Source organism: Armigeres subalbatus, chromosome 3, assembly GCF_024139115.2.
Source record: "Armigeres subalbatus isolate Guangzhou_Male chromosome 3, GZ_Asu_2, whole genome shotgun sequence".
NCBI classification, from domain to species: domain Eukaryota; kingdom Metazoa; phylum Arthropoda; class Insecta; order Diptera; family Culicidae; genus Armigeres; species Armigeres subalbatus.
The window spans coordinates 169,753,089-169,776,253 of NC_085141.1; the positions used below are offsets into that span (position 1 = coordinate 169,753,089).

General features: G+C 36.6%; 2 protein-coding genes across 2 annotated transcripts in view; one reads left to right on the forward strand and one right to left on the reverse strand.

Annotated features, from left to right (window-relative positions):
* LOC134224126 (acetylcholine receptor subunit alpha-like 2) overlaps positions 1-23,165 on the forward strand; it is an 88,079-nt gene that overhangs the window by 42,997 nt on the left and 21,917 nt on the right. Inside the window, exon 4 of the mRNA XM_062703383.1 lies at positions 4,248-4,428. Within this exon, the coding sequence (XP_062559367.1) occupies positions 4,248-4,428 (181 nt within the window). The remainder of the gene's footprint in view (positions 1-4,247; positions 4,429-23,165) is intronic.
* Positions 14,279-16,398, reverse strand: LOC134224125 (carboxylesterase 5A). The gene is made up of 2 exons (XM_062703382.1): positions 14,576-16,398; positions 14,279-14,510 (listed from the first exon to the last, which is right to left on the reverse strand). The coding sequence occupies exons 1-2, from the start codon at positions 16,312-16,314 to the stop codon at positions 14,372-14,374; spliced, it is 1,878 nt and encodes a 625-aa protein (XP_062559366.1). The 5' UTR covers positions 16,315-16,398; the 3' UTR covers positions 14,279-14,371.

The window sequence follows — 23,165 nt, forward strand, 5'->3', positions numbered from 1 at the left end:
ATTTCTCAATTCTTCGGGTGGGCAATTATGGACATGAAACGTTAAAAGCAGCCTCGGATACTTTCAGATTTTTCTAACGAAAGATGCAGCGTGCAATACTCGGTGAGAGGCCAAAAAAGACATGTGGCTCATACGCATGAATTACAAGCAAAATCCATCATCAAAGGAGAAAACATTCTGAATCTCATAAAATACGACGCACTCCTGTGGGCAGGTCATCTGATAAAAATGTCAGAAGATAGAATTACAAAACCAACATTCATCAGAGAACAATATAGATGCCAGAGATAAATTATTGTTTTAGCAAAGATTTCAAAACATAAAAAATAACACTGAAAATACTTTAGGAACGCTTGAACTTTAAAAATGTTTTTCAATACTTTATACCCGTGTATAAAACAGGTTAACTATATAGATACGAGAAACGCAAAAAGGCTTCAAATGTGTATATAATCAATTTTGAGGGGTACATTACAATGATTGATGCAATGTTGGGTTATCAATTGACTTTTTGTACGGCATATTAGAGAAGAAAACAATAAAAATAACTTTTTTCAAAAAATCGCCGATGAAATATTTTAAAACACCCCGTACCTCATTTCTAATGATCTTGCCTAACTTTCTGTGAAAAAAAATCAAAGGTACATGAAACTTCGATAATAATCCAATTTTTTACGCCGTGTTCATTTAATCATCTTTCAATGTTCTGTGGAATTGTTCTGTAACATACCAACAGCCGCTTTTGCAATTCTGAGCTCAATCGAGCAATCAGAACCAATTTTCAGATCGAATGAGTGTTGGAGGTGTATTTTCCTATATATTTTGACTGAAATCCCCATATATGGGGATATCCCCATATCCCCCATGTATACAAACTTTAAATCAAATGCGCCAGCTTATGCAACGAGCGATTGAGCTGAAATTTTCGGAGATTGATTTTTTCACCAAAAGACACAATCCTGGGGGATGTCCCGTGGAATTCGACAATTTTTTGTTTCCTGGGCCAGTCTAGTGTCCCATCTCACTTATTGATTGGGCACTAAATTAAATTAAAATGTCGGCACAGATTTTTTTTTGGAAGAAAAACAAACAAAACAAAACGATCATTTTTCATGTTCTAACTGTTCTAATGCGCCCCTAAAGATCTCGTTGAACTGAAATGGTGTACCTAAAATGGTGTACATGAAATGGTATACATAATTCTTGGATGTCAAATACAAAAATCGTATAAAAGCTAAGTACATCATTTTAAAACTTTGTAATACGAGAACGACAAAAATGACATCATCGACAGGAAATCACGAAAATAGCGTATCCGCTGATCTCTGATCCCAGGTTTTCAATTGGAACTAATGCATCCAACCATTTTATTTATAAATGCTAATCGGTTGACCTGAGGGAATAACTAGACTAATGAGAGAGGAAAATTTGCTTTAAATGAAGGTAGAGGTAGAAGGTAGAGTTAACAAAAGCTAATAAAAGTTGGCTTTTCTTCCTACTAATTTGTATACCTCAAATCATTATCAGCACTTCATTATTCATCAAAAGTAAACGAGTTTAGAAAAGAAGGCGATTCTTATTGTTTGATTATTTTTCGCAGCAAGCAAAAGCATATGTCTGTCTGTACATAACAATAATACAATAGAATAAAGGCTCTATGTTTTATCTTGAAAAAAGTTTTAATATTAATATCAGATATATCATGGGACACTACTTGTGCCTATGGACCTGATTTCCGGCTCATTGCACAGAAAACTAATGATTTATACTGTTTGGAAGCCGCAGGTTTATGATTGATCATTTTAAAAAAGTCTCCCATTTATCTTGGACAATAGTCAATATTCTTCAACTATTTATTTCACTCCTTATTAATTCAATTATTTATAGAGAATAGAAACGTTGATTTCAAACTTTTGCTCCTCGTTGCAATACCACTGAGCCGGAGCGATTCTTTCCAATTTTACAAAATGAGTGGTGCACCTCGTTAATTTAAATAAAATAAAAGCTTTTTCAAACGATGTTCAGAAAAAATAGCTGTTTTTTAAGCAGAAGTGAACCCCATTACAGTATTACACGGCCAACAAAGTTCAGAAAAAGTTGCTTCCTGTCATAAATATCAATTGAGTAATGCAGTCGCACGCATGTTAGGCCAGGAATGGGGTAAGAAACCCTATTACATTACATTTTATTACCTGGGCAAACAAGTTAAGATTAACGCCAGTTGCATGATTCGTTAAAACAGCTTCAAATCTTATGAAAGTCACTAAATTGCTCATATGCATCAATTCACTATGTCACCAATATGTCGTTCTGAACACTATGTCCCTAGGCAAAAGCAATAAACCCTGTCAGCATACTAAAATTGTTTTATGCAATACTTGAACTGTTCACATTCTAGTAAATATGAATATACCATGTTTGAAGCACAATGGTTTTTGGTTTCATGGGAGCTTCTCTTATATATCATCGAATATGTGTGTCGCACCAAGCGCACACACTGTCGTTCAAAACCAAAATCAATGCAAGAACGTGGTGCGTGCAGAAATGTTTGCACAATGGATTGCCCGTTTACGATAAGCGAAAACAACTTCCTGAACGTTCTCGATAATCGTTTTTGTTTAACTCGGATTTTATTTATGAAGCTCCATGCAACCGTCGCGTCAGCTACAAAACATTTCGGGCTTTTGCTTGTTTATGTGAATACTCGGCCGATAATTTTCGATTGTTACACATCTGCCGCAAATGGGATACAATTCTGGCGTGGTACCTATGGTTCTTTACTTTTGCGCCTATTAACGCCACGCCAACATAGCAACATTTTATGAAAAAGCTTTTGGGTCTCGATTTTTTTTTTTTTTGCTTTTCAATTGGCCTTACATCTCCCACTGGGACATTGCCGCCTCGACCTAGACCGGACCGGGAATCGAACACAGTCACCCTCAGCGTGGTCTTGCATTGTAGCCGCGCATCTTACCGCACAGCTAAGGAGGGCCCCAATCATAATGTTTTAATCCTATCTGATCCGATCCACGGGACTAACACTTGTATTCATCCACCACAGTTTGTTTCGTACACAGCATTGAAAATTCCGCATAAGGGTAATCACGGGAAAGAAAGAGATAACCGCGGTCCACACTGACAGTTCCATAAACGAAAAGCAGAAGACTGCATCTGTATACTACGAAAACACAACCAAAATATCAGACCCCCGATCCGATCCAATCATATACTGGATCTGCAAGTAGCCTTGTGTGCAAAGGCTTGGGATTGACAATAAGATTATTGTAAGCTTTTGGTGGAATGGAATGAATGCAATCGTCCTTTATCTCAACAATTCATATAACAATTTTCGGCATACCAACAAACCATATAATAATCTCTGACGAAGCGAAATCTATCAATACAGATACGCCATTACGAAATTAAGCACAAGTAATTGTATTAAATTATAATGATAATTTGGAAAACAGTCTGTAGTATTGTTTGGCCGATGTTCATAATTGCTCAAGTGATCCATCGAGTCCGAACTGGTTGCATAATCGCATATTTGCAACAATTGATATTTTGTTGATCGAATTTAAAATGTGTAAAATGTAAAATCCAAATGCGCAACACCAACCCCTTTTTTTGCATATATGTCTACCTAATTGTCGCCAAATTTCCTTCCCGTTTTTTCGGAAAGATGCAAATATAATTATTTAGAGCTTTTTAGTAGAACGTCTTCACTTGTCATAAGATGAGTTAGTCAAGTCAAGTACGAAACTTTGAAGACAATCTTACCGTTGAGGTCGAAATACGTATCTATGAAATTAGAAATCAGGTGATGGAATTAAATGGGATAGTACTAACTCGTCACATGGCAACTATGAATCCGGCCATGCTTCCCATGGGCAAGATCATATTCATCTGCATTTGCTGTTGTCCCTCTTTTTCTTTCATGCTCTAGGAAGTTGGACCACGTTAATTCACCCGTGTCCTTTGAAATAGTTTGCTTTCACTGTGGCGGACTATTAGAAGACCAAACCTGTGTTTTTTTTTTTCGAACAAAGAATATAAGTTTGTCAATAAAGGAGCTATTCAACATAGCTTCTAAGAGTCGACAAAACGATAAATATCGGATGCGATTCCTTCATTTCAAGAAAACTCCGTTTGACGCATACATAAAATATTAATTCAAAAAAGCACTTTAAAAATATCGTTCTTCCGACAAACCCGTAAATATGTTTTCCAACTCTATATCTCCACAGTGCTGATGGCGAGTACGTAGTGACAACTTTGACGAAGGCAATCTTACACTACACCGGAAAAGTGATTTGGACACCGCCAGCCATTTTCAAGTCATCATGCGAAATTGACGTACGATATTTTCCGTTTGATCAGCAGACGTGCTTCATGAAATTCGGATCGTGGACGTATGATGGAAATCAGGTAAGACGCAGAACATGACAAAACGAAAAAATCGATACTGGCTCCACTAACAACGCGTTATGGAATATTAATATTATTCGCCCAACCAGCGGATGGCAGATTTTAATGTAGTTCTGCATAAAAACCTGTATAACTAAATATTAATTTTGCATTTACAAATTTCGGAAGATTTCAATACAATCGGTGTATTGGAATTTTGCAGTTTTGTATTATTGCAACACAGTATCCGTATAAAAATCTCACTTTTTTTTGTATTAAAACCTTAGAGAATTGTATACGTCAAGATTGTATACAATAATTGTAAGATTTGTTTTTTGGGTGTTCGTATAATCCATTTTGAAACCAATAATAGAGGAGAGGTTCGGTCATGGAAAGCCTTTTTGTATTTTGCCAAAAACATTGGTTGGGTTGTGAGCACCCTTGAAAACCCGGCTAAAAGTGAAGAAGAATGAATTATTTGAGGACAATCACGACAGAGTCTAAAAATGGCTGCCACAATGGCCATCCAAGCCCTCACCTCGCGTTTTTTCGCAAAAATGTAAATTTATAGGTAATTAGCACTCATTAATCTGAAAACCACACTGCAGTTTTTTTATGCCTTTCTCGTACGTAATGGAGATTAGTAAAAACAATCTAATAAAAAAAAGTTTAAAAATAATACTTAAGGTAGTTGGGTTTGTTTATTGACTTACATTTATTGCATTCATTCATATACACCACATTTAAAAAACATTCAAGAAATCTCGCGTTTCTTTCGAAATTTTTCGATTTTTTTAAAAACTTTAGAAGGCAAACGTGACCTATCGTTACCACTTTCAAAAACAAACAATGGAACAAAATACTTTTTGCGCGTAAATCGGTCGATGCTGTGTTGCAAAAAGTGTATTGTCTAACATGCCTAAAAATAAGAAAAATTTAAATGAATTTCATTATTTCATTCAATCATACCTGAATAATTCTAAAATCCTGTCATTAAAAACGTCGTTAGAATAAGTGAGATAACAACTTCAGAGATTTTGTTTGATTTATCAAATATGTGATGAAAAAATGTTCGTGCCAAAATGTTGATGGCAATTGTCATTGAATCTCAAAATAGATTAAATTTACTGCATCAATACGCATTTTAAAACACTTTTTTTTTTTCAATTAAAGGCAAAAAAACTTTCATGATGCATTTTATTTTAAAAAAAATCATTTTAGTGCAAAGTGAAGGTGCCTATCTGGCTTGGTATTGAGTACGAAACACCATATTGCAAAGTTTAACAAATGACAGTTATTAAAATGACAGCATCTGCTTTCTGTCTAAAGATACGTGTGGGTGCTAATGACCGAACGGATCCCACAGCCCTAGGAAAAACTTTAAGGACAAGCCTCCCGGAATCCAAAACTGACTGCACTCGCGTTTTCAAGAGCCCGCTATTCAAAACGGAAGCAACGCACAACTGTCATTTTTATTATTCCACGCATGCTGTGACGCAGCATGAAATAATGAAAATGACAGTTGGGTGTGGTTTCCATATTGAATGGCGTGCCCCTGAAAACGCGAGTGAATTTTATTTTGGATTCCGGAAGGCTTGTCCTTAAGTCTAGCAATGATAAACATACACTGTGTCAAAAAAAAAACAACCGTGCAGCGTATGCGCATTATAAAAAAAAATCAGTTATGCCCATATACCTTTATACAAAACACATGCATTACCCAGTGTTGTTGCACCCTTGGTTTATTCGGCGTCTAGTAAGGCCCCTTTGGAGCCTCTCACAAATTACGTAACGCTCTAGGAGGAAAAAGGGGGTCAGGCCGAGCGTTACGACCCATACAAAATAAATGAACCTTCCTGTGAAAGAACCCTGGTTTTTCAGTACTTGAAAGTAGGTCTAATCAACAATTGAAATTATTTACCTAAAAAGTAACTAAACCGACGAAAAAACAAATGTACGTACATTAATAACTTTTTGGAAAGTTTGTCCAGTAAACAATGATCTGTCATTTCATCAAAATCTTGCGCATGCAGAGTTTTGTAGGATAGCTTTGTTAGTGATTACAAGTACAATAAGGCGAATAATAAAACTTTTTTTTGCATTTTTGAATGGTTTTAAGCACCACATTATTTGTTCTGTAGCAAAATGACTTCTACCACCACCACTGATCTAAAAATGAGAAGATATTACAGTGGAAATTCTCCAAATCAAAAAAAAATCGTTCTAAATTTCAAATGTTTTCCCGTTGAAATTCTGATTAATTTTAGATAATTTCCATAAAAACTTTAAAGGATGTCCTGTAGAAAATTTGTTTGTGGAAACTTGGTGAGAAATACAAAAAAAAACGTGGAAATTTATTTTCAACAGTTTCTTCAGAAATCCTGAAGATTTTCTATGGATAATTCCAAACAATTACCATCAGCAATCGCGAAGAAATTGCCGTTGAAATTCCGAAGAATTCCTAGTGGAAATGTCAAAAAAGTTTCCTAGGACATTCTGAAGAATTCACCATGAGTGTGCATATCCAAACAATTGCAAGCAGAAATTTAAAAAGAAAACCCTACTTAATTCACCGAGTAGTGATACTGCCTTTCTCGCATTTAGCTCGTACGTCCACCGTGGACGGATTTCGAATCAAAGGATCAAAATCCGTACTGCTATTTTTTAACTAAATATTTAAATTGAAGCATTCTGATTGACTAAACTACCACTGTAAATAGTTCGAAACGCACTTTGAGAAGCGATCCCATCGATTTGTATTCCGCTTATCTTATGTAATGATTCGCAATTACCAATTAAAACACAGTTAGTTTTGGTGCAATTATGCTTTACACGAAAACAAAATGGCGGCAAAAACTCCGCGTTTGGTAGGCGGCGATTTTTTTATTTTTGTTGTTTTAATTTCAAAGCCTTCTTTCCATTTCTAGGCCCTAAAAGCTTACTGCCACGTATCTGAAAAGGATAAGATAAATTATTTCTTCATTGATCACCTTCAACCCCCTTTAATTTATTGATATCTCATGAGGTGGACGGATTTCGGTGCTGTATGGATTTCGGTCCCGCACGGTACTTTATGAAAAGTTGTGTTTTTCCAAGTTTTTATGCACACACATACATACACACGGACATTTGGTCAGCTCGTCGAGCTGAATCGATTGATATTATAACACTATGTGTCTCCGAGGTTTCTATAAAAAGTTCATTATCAGAGTGAAATGATAGCCCTTCGGTACAACTTTGTTGTACGAGAAAGGCAAAAAGCCCTTGATAATCGAAATAATTTCCCGTGAAAATTCTAATAAAAATGTGTTGTGTAATTTTCAAAGAAGTTCCTGTGGAAACTCCAAAAATTTTCTCGTGGAATCTGTAAAGAAAATGTTCTCGTGGAATCTGTAAATAAAAGAAAAGTAGAAATACTGAAAAGTTTTCTGATTTTTTTTTAAATACTTATACATAATACCGATAATAGAATTCATAATACCAGGATAGTTTTACGCCGAAATTCAGATTATTACTGCAGTGAATTCATCACATTTTTCTGGAAAAATTCAAAAAATTCTTCCATTTAAGTCTTGCAAAAAATCCGGAGATCTCCTAAAACAATCTAAAAATGAACGCTTTAAAAAATTGCGACGTCAACCCACGGCTTCAGTCTATTGCCACAAGTCCTGAATCAGTCCAAAATACTTATGTAATTTCGTTTGATTCCACTATATTTGCTATATTTTTTTCTTGATTGTCTTCCAAAAAACCCTTATTAATCCCCCTAGCGGCGATGGAGCCTTTCTCGTGCATCATAAAATGTATTAAGTACATAAGATAGGTAAAAATAACACTTTAGGGCGATAGATCCCATAATTTTAAACAACTCCCATTTGTTTGCATTCATTGCTAAACATTCTTGCTCCAAACGAAAAAAAAAATATTTTTTGAAACCCCTTCCATTGGTAAATTTAATCGTAGACCACCTGGATTTTTTTAAACCGTTTGTTGTCGAACCCTAAGTATGGAATTGATGTTTTGACCTCACACTGTCAATTTGGGCCATCATGGAAGAACATTAGTAAAAATGTACAGTTTGTAAATTTCAACGCAGAGCCCCGGGATCTCTTAGATCCATTTTTCGTCAAGCTTTGAGCATGGAATTGATGTTGTGACCCAGACATGGTCCCACGGAAGATCCGGAATATCCGTAAAAATAGTCAATTCGTAAACTTCATCATAGAGTGCCTCGATTTTTTAAAACCCATTGTTGACGAAACCTTAATATGCAATTTATGTTGTGACCCCCATACGGACCGTTTTGATCACCCAGTGGTCCACTGGAAACTCCAGAACATCCGTAAAAGTGATAAATTCGAAAATGTCATCTTAGAGCGCCAGGATTTTTTTCGAACCATTTCTCGTCAAACCCTGAGTGTGGAATTGTTGTGATTCACACACGGACCATTGTGGCCACCTGGAAGAACATCCGTAAAAATTGACAATTCGTAAATTTCAACGCAGAACACCGGGATCGTTTAGAACCATTTGAATCATTTGTTTGAGAAACTGCATACTCCAATTTACTCAATTTCGAGAAAACAACAAATAGTAGTTTGTGCAACTAGTTGCAAAAAGATGATTTTTTCAGCACGAGTTGTACGATTATCCAACGAGACTTGCCGAGTTGGATAAATACTACGAGTGCTGAAAAAATCGAGTTTTGCAACGAGTTGCACACGCTATTTTTTGCAATGACGAAAAATGAGCTTTGTTATGATAAATCTGTACCAAAATAGTAAAGAATATTTACTCCACATGATAATTCTTGCCAATAAATAATGTTTCTGCAGAGAACAATCAGATTCTTTGTTATCGTGCCACATCGCATAGCTCTACATGCCTTGAAGCGATAGATGAAGTCGCCTTTGGAAAATTCTGATGTTATGTCCATCAAACTATTTCATTTATTACGCGATGCAGAGAATACACTATCTGAACACTATCCCAAGCTAATTCAGCAAAATGTAGTCATGTAACTACTGTTCCGATGTTGGTTTTTCATTAAAGCACCCAAATGAGTGCTATAATGGATATTATGCAACCCATTTGAGTTGCATAATGTTCATTAAAGCACCCATTTTGTTGGTATGGAAAAGTAGGCCGTTTTATCACTCAAAGACGAACTGTAAACCAGGTATTATGATCAGGAATTGCAAAAAAAACTGTTTTTAAACAAATAGTTACCGAATCTTTTGATTTATTCGATACAGATCGATAGTTTTTGGCAAAACTCAACACCCTGGGGCACCTTCAGTGCGAAAACTGTAAGCAGTACTCCATAATGGCTCTTCGTACTTTGAACATATGTAGTTTCTCAAACAAGCGGAAATGTCTTCATACATTCCTGAACAATTTTTTTTTGGTTCTCTGGAAGATCCAGAACATGTGTTTTCCATTCACAGAATGTGACAATGAATTGTGTTTAAAAAATCCCTGCCCTTTGTGATGATCTTTACGAATTGGTCATTTTTTTATGTTGTAACTTTCTTCTCCTAAAGAGCTTAATGAAAAAATTGGATTGTTTATTTGTTGAATTCAACGCTGACAAGACATAAGCATACATTGTACTTTTTCCTGAAACGAAAGTGACGTTTGTTTGAATTTATTAAATGTGTTTTATAAACCTGAGCCTTCAAAGAACGGACAATTTTTTGACACAGTGTTGAAAGGAGGACCACCAACACAGTTTCGTTTCTGAAAAGGATTAACGGCCGATTCAAAGTTCTGTGAATGGTTAATTTGATACAACAGTTGGTACAATTAATATACAATATATATATATATATAAGAAGTAATCCTATATGAGAGCAGCTATTAAGTACTTTTATTGACAAATGTCAATAAATAAATAAAAATAAATGCAATTACAATAAAGAGCATGAATATATTATGTTGTGTAGCAAAGTACAATGGATACATTATGCCCAGGGAGTCGAGAATGTTTCCGACCCGAAAACATCTTAGGCAGAATCAAACTCGCCATTTCCATGTTGGCAATCCTATCCTAAATCTCCTAGACCAATCCCTTAATGGAGTACAGCCACCTTCCGCATGGTCTTGCTTTGAAGCCACACATCTCACTGCAAGGCTGAGGAAGGCCCATTCGTTCTCTTCAACTTAATATATAAAGCCACATGGAAAGAAGATGACCACCACATAATTTGCTGTGAATTATTATTGTAAATGTAAACTTTGACAAAAGCTAAATAAACTAATCAACTGAATCGAAATATGATTAGCTTTACCGTAAAGTTTACGTATTCGTATTCAGCACCCACCAACCAAAACAAAATGGCCTTTGCCTATTTTCTTATTTTCCAGTCCACGAATAATAACATTTCCTCACACTCCATCATCCCGCAGGCCATAATTCATTATTATTTATTGTGGCTCGCTCGGCGTTTTCTATCAAAACACTTCCACGCAGCAAATAACAACTTATCATCCTGTTGAATTCTCGCGGGTGCGCTCGTGTTGACGACATCCCCGACATTCCACTGCCTGCATCACATTCCTCTAACCGGAACTGAAACCACACTGCAGGATTACACTTGGTTGCTGTTGCCGGGGAACGTAGACTGTTATAGACAAGTTTTATAAAGTTTCTACTTTCGTTCCAATTTTCCCCCAATGAATACTTGACAATGTAATAAGCTGAATATTTTACTCTGACATTGCTTATTAATTTTTCCTCCAAGCGAACTCCAGGGCATTGCGGATTCTCGGAACAAGATGATTCGGACGCTGATTGACGCCTTCTGTTTATATTCTCGATGGCCGCCCGAGAGTACGTCTCTGAAATTCAGAGTCTGAATGTAACGACGGAAAATTTATTCGATATTGTTGAATAGCATCTTTCAGCGGAACTGACAAAAAGCGTAGAGCATAAATTTCCCATCTCGTTTATCATGTCAAGTGAAACCGGAAATAATATGAAGAGTGAGGAAATTAAACACATTTTTTGGACACATGGAATGTTGGAATGCAGCAAGTGTGACTTTGTGAGAAGCTATTTTTAATATTAATTATAGTCTAAATACCATTATATTTCAATTTATCATTTATCTGTGATCCACGTGGCCCGATCGGTCATTGAGTTCTTGAGTTTTTGTCAAAACTTTGTTTTTTTTTGTCTCCCCTTAGAAAAAATCAAAATCAAAAATAATCAGAACCTGCTGCAATGCATTCAAATGAACGCAAATAAGTGTGAATTAATGATAAAAAACCATATTAATCCCCCTAGCAGCGATGGTGCTTTTCTCGTGCATCATAAAAAGTGTTAAGAAAAGTACATAAGATAGTTAAAAATAACACTTTAGGGCGATAGATCCCATAATTTTCAATTCCCATTTGTTTGCTTTCATTGCTAAACATGTTTCCTCCAAACGAAAAAAAAATTTTTGTTTCGATTTTAATTTTTTTTTTCCTTGGGGAAAAATAGTAATTTGGATTGCTATTACTAATTTGCGAATAACTTGTTTTGAAAGTTATTTATAATTCGAAAATGTGATCAACATGTAATGCTTAAGGGATCCTAGAACTTTTTCAAGCAGGTCATTGTTCTAAATACAAAGTATGAGGCATGAGAACGGAATTTTAGAAAAATGTTACGAAATATCACGATATGAATGTCATTTACACTATAATTCGACTCTCACGTCGCCAATTCCAAATTCAGAGCAATGAACTATTATACAAAGTTATAGAATCCTTTAAGAGCTACATGTTTATATATAGTACACAATTGAAAATAACTTGTGAAAAATTATTCACATGACACCGAAATGTCATTTACCGTCACCGGGTCTATCCCCTGAAGGGCTATTTTTCCCTCTCTCGTGTGTATTTCTCATTTCATTTCACAATATACGTTAATAGTAGCTAGCTTTCTGATTCATTTCCAACAGACCTTGCGATTCTTGCGAAAAATGTGCGTTCGATTCTCGGTCCGGTCAAGGATGTCTTCTTGTGGGGAACATTCTCGACTCCCTCCCTGGGCATGATGACTCCAATGGCATACATAGAAAAAACTGCACCCAACCAGCGGATGGCAGATTTTATTACAGTTCTGAATAATGCGGCATACACAATTTCGGAAGACTTTAATACAATTGTTGTATTGATTGAAATTTTTATTTTTTTAAAATATTTTTATACAGTAAATATATGTATTAAAAGCTTACACTTGTTGTTTTAAAACCTTGCAGAATTGTATATCTTAAGATATTATACAATAATTGTACGATTTGTGTTTGGGTGTGTTAATGAAAGAACACTAATTGAAAAGCTGGGCAAGCTTCAATTGGAATGTAGAGCCACTGAGTAATGATAAGAAAAAGACCTATCTTTGCTTTACATATTTTCCCAACATCATGCCTGATTCTCGCTTGTTGTTAATCACAAATTCAATCATATTTTTCTCCAAGATAAACTCCACAGCCACTACTGGAGGGTGCAAGCATAAACAGATTCCATTTTCTTATCTGATAGTATTCATCTTCAAGCATACTCCAGACGGTACAGGAAGGGATCCTTCATCCAGCATAATTCCGGGTGGCATTTTTATTCATTCCCTCTCCACAGATCCTGGCTGGACTGGTTGAATGGTTGTTATCTTGTTATCTAATGCCATCGTCAACCATGAGTCTCAGTTCAGTTGGAGCTCTGCTTGTCCATTTACTAAGACCGGCGAGCGTACCGGAAAGCTTCCCTATCCAAGAAGAAACTAAGTTGGTGGGCTCGGTTGATGAAGTAGCTGGGAAGCGGCCCGTTGGAACGATTTCCCGGACAAAGCGACCCCATAGCCAGCAGTCTTTTAGCCTAGTGAATTACTGGCATCATTCGGAAAAGTATAGGGCAGATGAGATAACATCTCATACGCTTCTTTGCTTATCGGTGAGCGTTAGAAGTCGGTTGCAAAATAATTGAATATAAACAAAGGACAAGGGGAGAACTGAATGAAGAAAGAAAAATATGAAGGTCAATTGTGCATAGGGTAACCGTATCCTTGGTGGAGGTAGTGGGGTTTTAATGAGATTAATCATAATTATACACTTTACGATGGTTTCAGCAGATGCGTCGTGCTTTGAATAACATGTTAAATGCAACTTATCCTAAGATTTCACTTGAAAAACTATTGAATACAATGGTTTTCCTTAATAAAATTGACTCCCTTGCACCTATAGTGGCGAGTCTCATAAGAAATTAATGGATAGCACCACTATGGGAACCAAAATTATTTTTTACCGCCACTAATGGAACGGTGTACCCACTAGTGGTGGAAGGTATATTTGGTAGTTGTTGATGTTATATGACATCAATCTCATTTTTATTAGCTAATTTATTAGTTTATCTATTGGCTAAGTTGTTAAAACTGTAAATTTCCCATAATTATCAATTTTCGAAAAATATTTATTTTTTATCTACTACCTCCACTATTGTCACCGTTACCCTATAGCTTCAATATTTGTAAAAATGCCATTAATTAGGCTTTTTATCACTGCTCCTTGAAGAAAGTTCTGGTGTATTCTCATAATTATCACAGTCGATATGCAAAAATTGAATTCCAAAATGTGTTGTTTCTTGTGATTGTGATCTCTTTCAGCAGTAATCTGCCGCCTAAAAACACACAGAAAGGGTATAATGATTAGGAAAATCACCAAAAATGCTAGCAACTTGGTTAGGCTAGTTTTTAAATGCTAATTGACGTTTGCTTAGCCCAGGTTCTGGACTCATAAATCGACCAGATAAAATAATCTATTTGACCGGTCCGGAGAATTTGAAGGCCATTTGGTTAAATAGCTTCGGAAAGCCTAAAGCAAAAATAATTGAATATATTTCCGTATATTTTATCGTGGCTATACCAATGTCTCTTCATAATGCAAACGTAAAGTACAATATCAAACTATTCCGAACTCGATCAAGCAGGACGTCGTCCGAGTATTCCGGTGAGTGTGCCTACAACTTTTCCAAAGTTTCCAAGTCCATCGGCCAGAGACTTACACGGAATCGAATTTAGTGCTTCCAGTTTAGCTCCCCAGATGGAAAGTTGGCAATACCTGTGAAAATTATTTCATATAAAATTGAAAATGTTTGACTCGAACAGCGCAAATTCACTACAGACCTGAAATTGTTCTCGAGAGTCATTTGCTCACCTAGCCTGATGTATGGAGTTCCCTTGCTAATGAAGGGTTGAAATAGACTGTCATCCCTCGTGTTGCTGATATTCAAATGGGCAAATTTGGCAATAAACGTGGCAAAGGCTTGTCTCGCATTGATATCACGTTTGGATTTCACGGCAGCCTTTTCAATAGGGTTGCCGTGAACATCATGTGTATCGAAAAGAAGTCCAAGCTCGTCTCCATGAGCGATGCGAGTGCTTTGCTTACCGTTATTTGATTTTGCCACTAGTGGAAGTCCTTTGAGGAAGTCGCTCCCTCTGGTGTTATCCGATCGATGCTCGAAACTGTAGAAAAACGCTTTCGACATTTTATTCCATGCTTGAGCAGTTATTACCGCAGGAAGATTGAACACCGCGTCAGTGGTTGCTTCCACAAGTTTTCCAAATACTTGTGTTACATCCCATGTGCTCGGGATTTCCAGATAGCGTGATAAACCTAAAACTGTGCCTAACGAATCCAGTAGAGCAACCGATTTGTTTGGATTGAGAAAATCATTAAGTCCAACGATTTGACTAGTCCTTTGCAGAAAGTTCGTTGTAGAAGAGAAAACTGATTCGATTGCTTTCAAATCAATGTAGTTTGCTGTTTCGTCTTTAGTTACTCCGATAAGCAAAGGAATTTTTGGAAAATCTCCGCGCTTTAAAGATTCTTCAGGTTTTTCAGTTATTACACCCGGTAATCCACGGCTGTCATCTTTCTGTTCAACAGCTGGGCTAACACCAACATTTCCCGTCAGTGCATGAACTGCCCTTTGGCCACTCAATCTACTCACTTGTAAATCACTGTCAACTTTTATTATTTCCTCAACTGTTTTGCCTCTCATACACTTTACAACCTCTGTCTCGTTGCCTGCTGAACAGTCATGCTTTGTCACTATTTCATTTAGTGACGTAACCGGATCACTGTCATATGAGTCTGGTTGCAAATAAGATCCAGACATAGCACCCACTCCAGATATTGAACTGCGAGCCATTGTGGAAGATGTTAGAATCATGGCAGCGGTAGCTCCTGATCCGTGCCCAATTACTTTTATCTGATTGGGATCTCCTCCGAACCAAGATATGTAATCTTTCACCCAGCGCACCGCTGATGCCATATCTAAAAGAGCAAGATTCCCAGAAAAATCTCGACTACCATCGCCTATCACACCGAATGATCCTAAACGGTATTGAATTGGTACAAATATGACTGCATTTTGAGTTAATGGTTCTCCGCCGTATTGCGCTGCTGAGCCATAGCGATAACCCCCGCCGTGAATCCACACAACAACCGGTAGGCCAGTTGTTTCGTCGGGCATCTGAGGCGTAAATATGTTTAACAGCAGACAGTCTTCGTTTCCAATTACTTTGTAAGGGTTGTTAGGTTCAGGCTGAGGACAGGGTGGACCATTATTGATAGCGTTCACGTCGCCACTCATTCTTTTGAAGGTCGGCCTCTGGAAACGGTACTCTCCAGTGGGGGCCTCCGCATAACGGATGCCACGAAAGGAATATAAACCCGTTTGCCGACTCCGCGTACCTTCCACCCGGGAGGATTGCCCAACATAGCGTACGAATACTACCGGATCATCGAGCGGTGGTGGCGCCGAACGTGTTCCACCGACGATGGCCCCGCATCGCTTTACGACCGTCAGCAGCAGCAATAAACCGGCCAAAATAATCAACAATCGGCTGCGACACATGGCGGATCTGTCCCGTTCTTGTTAATCAACGATCTAACTTCACTGCCCTACACTTTGCGAATGGATAAGAGGCGTAACCGAACCATTCCGTAGGCAGGGTGTAGACTGAAAAAGAAATAAATGTGCACATATGAAACCCTCTGCAAGATATGCACTCTTATCAACATTTTATAGCGGATATGATGTCCCTTATGTGAGCATCGAGAGCAGGCTTCCATTCTGTATTAAGTTTTAGTTTGACTGTAGAACGTCTGATGAATTGTAGAATTATTTGTTATTTGCCTATTTGCAAATTAAAAATGAGGATTAATCAACCTAGCGGAGAAAGTCGTTAGCTTAAGATATAAAGATATAAAATAACAAATTGCAACGATTTTTGTTGCAATGTTTCAATATTAAAAATTCTATGAAGTTCATTGGCAGTACACCAGGAAGGCAACTTCAGAATCATTTTCAAAATTTCATTTTGAACCCTCAGAAGTGCCTTTTTTTCTGGTTTTCCAGCAAATAGTCCATATTGGCATAGCGTACAACATGGCTTGTTCTTAAGACAAAGCTTTGATTTTATATTCATCAGTGAATAAACACTTGATACATTAAATGTGTTACATTTGAAGTGAATGCCTCCAATGTGATTTTCGAAAGTTAATGTCTAGCAGAAGTCCTAAATATTTAGATTCGCAAAACGCTAAACCAATTGATTGAAATCCCATTCATAGTGATAGTATGTCTGCTAGAAGGTTTTAAATAATAAGCTCTCGGCTTATGTGGGAAAATAATAAGCGTTTAGGAAGCATTCGAGGAAATTTTCCATTTTTGCGAATAAGTTGAAAAAGTATCTAATCTTTTCTGCAATCTACTACAAATGGCAAGAAGGCTTTGCCCTTTGACGGAAAGGCCCGTGTTATCTGCAAGCGAAGATTTTTGACATCCTGATGGTAAATCAGGTAAGTCAGAAGTAAAAATGTTATACAATATGGGCTCCAGTATGCTGCCTTGGGGAACATCAGCTCTTACAGGTAATCTATCAGATTTAGAATTTTGATAGTTTACCTACAGTGATAATTAATTTTGGATCACTTTAATAATGTACAGGGGAAAATTAAAATTCATCAATTTTACAATCAAACCTTCATGCCAAACACTGTTAAATGATTTCTCTATATCAAGAAGAGCAGTCGAATATCCTTCAGATTTGTTTAGCCGAATTAAATTCGTAACTGTTAATTGCTAATGAGTGGTTGACTGGTTGAATGCCAAGGCGATTGGGCGATAACTAGAAGCATCAACTGAATTTTTGTCCGGCTTCAAAATTAGAACAATTGGCGTTTTTCCATTTATCTGGAAAGTATGCCAATTGAAAACATTTGCTAAATAAATTAATCAAAAAGGATAAAGAGCTCTCAGGAAGTTTTTTGACAAGTATGTAGAAAATACCATTATCACCCAGTGCTTTCATATTTTTTAATTTTCTAGTAATAGTTCTCACTTTCTCCAAATTAGTTCCCAATGAAGGGTCAAAAACATTCTCTTGATTGAGAATGTCTTCGAAGCTTCGAAGCTCACTCACTTTTAGGCACTTACTCTTAGCTGATTTACTCGCAACAAGTTTCATTCGACGTAGAATCTTGTCCAATTGTTTCGTATTGAAAATTGGACAGATCGGACTATGGGTTTCGAAGCTATGGCCAAAATTCATTTTTTACATAAGAAACACATACAAAATTCTCACTCATTTTTCAGGCACTTATCTTTAAAGAATTTACTCGCAACAAGTGGCATTCGATGCAGAATTGAAAATTGGCTGGATTGGACTATGGGCTCAAAAGTTATGGCCAAAATACTTTTTTTCACCAAAAGTGCGTAGAAATGACTCACTCGAAAAAAACGAGAAAGGCACCATCACCGCTAGGTGGATTAATCAGGGTTTTTTTCGTTAATTTCCAAAAGGGTTTCGAACTGCGATCCAACTTTATTATTATTCTCAAAGTTGGTATTTCTCAGAATAGCGAAACGTTTTAAAATTTTATTTTGCAAATCTCGCCAAATAACTTTCAATACGGGATCGCGAGTTCTTTGGTATTGCCTTCGCCTCACATTTTTAAGACGGATCAGTAGCTGAAGATCGTCGTCAATAATAATAGAGTTGAATTTAATTTCACATTTAGGAATTGCAATGCCTTTGGCTTCGACAATTAAATTTGTCAAAGATACAAGAGCATTATCAATATCACTTTTGGTATCGAGAGGAATATCAATATCAAAATTCCAATCGATATACGTTTTATATAAATCTCAATCAGCTCTATGATATTTAAAAGTAGAGCTGATTGGATTGTTAATGGTTTCTTTTGAGATTTCAAACGTAACAGGAAGGTGATCAGAGTCAAGGTCAGTATGAGTTACCAATTAGCCACACAGCTGACTTGAATCCGCTAAAACTAAATCAATTGTATAAGGATTTCGACTAGAAGAAAAACAAGATATTGAATAGTATAATATCCCGCAGAACAATCTTCAAATAAAATTTTACCATTAGAATTGCTTTGAGCATTATTCCATGAACGGTGTTTGGCATTGAAGTCACTAATTATGAAAAATTTGGATTTGTTGCGAGTTAGAATTTGAAGATCAGCTTTCAACAAATTCCTTTGCTGCCCATTGCACTGGAAAGGCAAGCAGGCAGCAATAAAAGAAAATTGTCCAACATTTGTTTCAACAGAAACTCCCAAGGTTTCGAAAGCTTTGGTTTCAAACTAAGAATATAATTTATGCTTAATATGTCTAATAAGTACAATGGCGAACCCACCACAGGCACGGCCAAGACGATCATTGCGGTAAATAAAATAATTTGGATCTCTTTTGATGAAAAGACCAGGATTTAAATATGTTTCAGTTATAATGGCAATGTGCACATTGTGAACTGATTGGAAGTTGAATAATTAATCTTCCTTACCCTTTAAAGAGCGGGCATTTCTATTTAAATTTTCAATGAATTATTTGGATTCATTAAAACGAAGTCCAATAACAATTTTTTGGGTAAATTTGATACCAACCTGAACAGCTTCAGTTTTGGTATTTGCTTTGAACATTGCATCAATCATGTGATGCAATTGTTCATTTAGAAAATCAAAGTCGGAAGCAGACATGCTACCTGAGTCGTCAGAACGAACGTTACAAACTGGCGGACAAAACTATTTTCTTCCTTTTTTCGAGCATATAAGATGTTTTTAATGTTGTCATAACAGGAAAATGTTGTTAAAAATCAATTCCAGTCATTTCGCGACTAACTTTTGAAAAGGGCTTAATATTTTGACATTTTTATCAATAATGTATCAATAATTCACAAAATATCAAGAACAAATAGGGAAGAACGTTTATCATAATAGAATATTGAAATTTGTGTTGCAATGATGCACACTAAGGAAAAACAAACAAGTTTTAGAGCACAAGCGTTTTTTTCAAAACGGCGTTTTTTTTAAATGGCGCAAGTTTGCGCAAGATTTTCCGTGGGAATCTGAAATTACACATCCCAAATATGATCCCCAACTAAATATCTCCGCGGGGAAATGCGGGGGAAAAAAGTGGCTGTCTTTTAAAGTTGAAAATACATCTAATTTTCAGTGTTTTCAACGTATTTTTTTTTTCCTTCATGAAATCATGCAGGATTACCACCGCTTGTCGGAATTTTACTTCCACAAACGGGTCCAACGTAAAACGAAGGCACGGGTCCAAGCAAAGATCGTAACGGGATCAGTAGGTACAAAAAGTGCTGAAAAGCACTATTGAAATTAAAATAACTTCGGGTAGTATTAAAAACTTCCTTTAGCAAAGAGAGAAAAGAACCGCACAGCACGAAAGCACGATGCGGTCTTATATTGCCCGTTGCATCATTTTTTAGACTCTGACGCAAATTCGTTTTGCTTCGAATTTTGAGCGTGCACACCAATATATTCAAACTATCTTTGTAATTGTTTTTAGGTTGTTGTTATTCATCGGACACACGTGTTTTTGTTTACTCGAAAGAAAGCAAACCGTGTTAATTCAATTGTGTGAGTGACACGGGGAAAATATTCACGCAAATAATTTTCGCGCAGGAGTCTAATAAGGCGGAATCTGCGCAATACGTTTTTGCACTCGAGAAAACTGCGGCATAGACCTGTGCAGGAGTTGATCAAATTCACTCACCCCATGGATTTTGACATTTGAGCTGGTCGTCCACTCGAACAAAAGTTCATTTTGCGTTCATTATGCGACCCACTCAAACGCCATAATTCCGTTCGACTTCATCCAGTCGCAGTAGGGGAAGTGGGGGTAGCACGCCCATAGGGGTTAAAACGCGCCACCACTGAATAAGGTTAAATATCCCCATTGTGATTATTTTCAATGGTCTATACGATAAAGTAATGAAAAATATTGACATTGGATACATATATTTCATGATTTTTCTCTAGTTACACATGAAAAACTCGAAAAAACGATTTTTGCGTGTTTTGATGCAATTCTAGCTCGGTGAAATGTAGTCTTTCTATCGCTGTTATACATTGATAAATTAAAAATTGAGCCATGAGCCATGCTGCTTACTCGTGTTCTTTATGTTCCACACGAAATCGTCGTCAAAATTGGTCTTAAAACGATTTGATGGGCCTTCAAACTTCTGAGGTCGGTGTGGGGCAGTACGCTCATGCTCATTTCGTATGACCGAAACAGCTGAAACATTCGGTTAATTGCCTTAATGTAGGCAATTAAAATGAAAATCAGTACGATAAGCACATGCGCGTTTTAACCCATCCACTGGCCCGCATGGTTTCAAAATCAATTTTTTTTCGGGTGCTTTTTAAAAATCAAATTTCTGTACAATAAAATGTACAATTAGATATCTGTCATCGGTAGTCAGTCGCAGATATGCTGTTCTTCAGTATGCGCTGATGAAAACTGGCTGAAATGGTGGTTTTCATTGATAAAAATGGCATTTTCCTTAACGTGGGGTAGCACTTCCCCTAAACAGAGAGAAAAAGAGATAACTGTCTCCGTGCTTAATATGCTGCCCGCATCTGGGTGGTGCGGATAGGAATAGAATCGATTTGGTTGTCAAAGTGAAGCCAAAATTTTATATTGTGCCATTAAGATGCTTATTAAACGCATGTATTTACGATGTATGAGATGAGATAACTTTATCTGCGTAAAGAATTAATAAAGCCCGTTCGAAAGGCTTCCTTCAGCGCATGGATTGGCAAATTATTGATGCTGACGGTGACGTCATTGAGATGGCCGTAACAAAACTAGATCTAAAATTATGTAGATTACGCGAAAAAAGTTTCAAAATGGTGTATGGGAAGGTCGGAAAAACCGAAAATTTCCACATTTTGTAGAAACATCTAACATGTTGGCGAGGCAAAATGCCCTAGTGGCTCTAACCTACAATGTACTTGCGTACTATCCATACCAGAATGCTGATTCGCCGACGCGTGGTGCTTTGTTCCCTAGGAGCTGCCAGCTAAAAGGCGTTTTGCCTCATGAGTTTTCCGGCAACAAAATATCACCACTTTTTTGAAATGTGAATATTATCAATATGATTGAGATTTTTGTCAATTTTTGAATGGTATCAATTAGCTATCTTGTTGAACTGTTGCATAATCTAAAAATACCCATGAATAGCGTTACAAATAAGACAACAAAGCAGTGTTTGCTTAGCTAGGGCATATTGCCCCTCCTTCCCCTACCTACGCGGCTTTTCCTCTGATGTTTTTATGTATTTTTTTAAAGCGACTGAAAATACGTAAAAATAAAGAAACAAAATATTTTCGTTGAAATCGTTTCTTACATGAACCTCGAGATTAACGTGATTTTTATTCCACACATAAACAGCGACTTCAGTACTTTATATATCAACAATACTAAACAAAGTTTTTTTGGCCCACTTTATTAATATTTTTTATGATTTATTAAACGAATATGCCAACATAACTGAAGATTTACTCGTATTACACCACACTTAAAATCCATTTAAATAAATGGAAATAGCTTATTTCCTTGAAACTTTGAAACAAGACATACTAATGGCATTGTTTCATTCGGGATGTAATAATAAAACATTGATTGTCTTCACGTACAGAAAAAAATATAGCAATTTCGTTTGAATCGAGATGCACAATGCCACCACTGTTTCGAGCAGGTCTTCTTTTTGTTTCTTTCTTCTTCTTTTGGCATGTTCATCATCTAAAAATCGCTTATATAGTGAGATCAAAGAAGTTATCCAGTACCATAACCAGCCAGCTCAAAAAAGTTAGGTGTGAGATGTGCAGCCGTGGCAAAAAATGATTGATTCGAATAATTTTTATTAATATCCAGTGACCTCGACCTCACTGGCTCATACCTATTAGCCGTGGAAAATCTCTTCAGGAAAACTTCACTGGGTACTCTGGGAAAACTCTGAGGGAAACCCAAGAAATTTCCACTCTAGCCTGTAAGATCATATTCTTACTGGCTAGTGTGGCACTGGGTATCTTTCTGTACTAAAATGATTTTAGAACAATAAATTTACTGGCTGGTATAGTACTGGATAACTTCTTTGAGCTTCTATGGTGGGTCTGGTCAGCTCATTGCATTGACTTTGTTACCCATCTGCTTAAGAGTATATTATCACATTCACATAACATAGAACGAGGATTATCAATGTCTTTTAATCTGATAAATATTCCGTTTAGCGTGTAGCTTGATGAAGGGGACCTAAGTTCTACACTCGTCTTTGGTATTTTTTTTGTAAGTAAGTTATGTTTGGAATGGTATATATACAATGGATCATTCCTTGTTGTAAAAATAAAATCAGTGTATACTCATACACATAACCA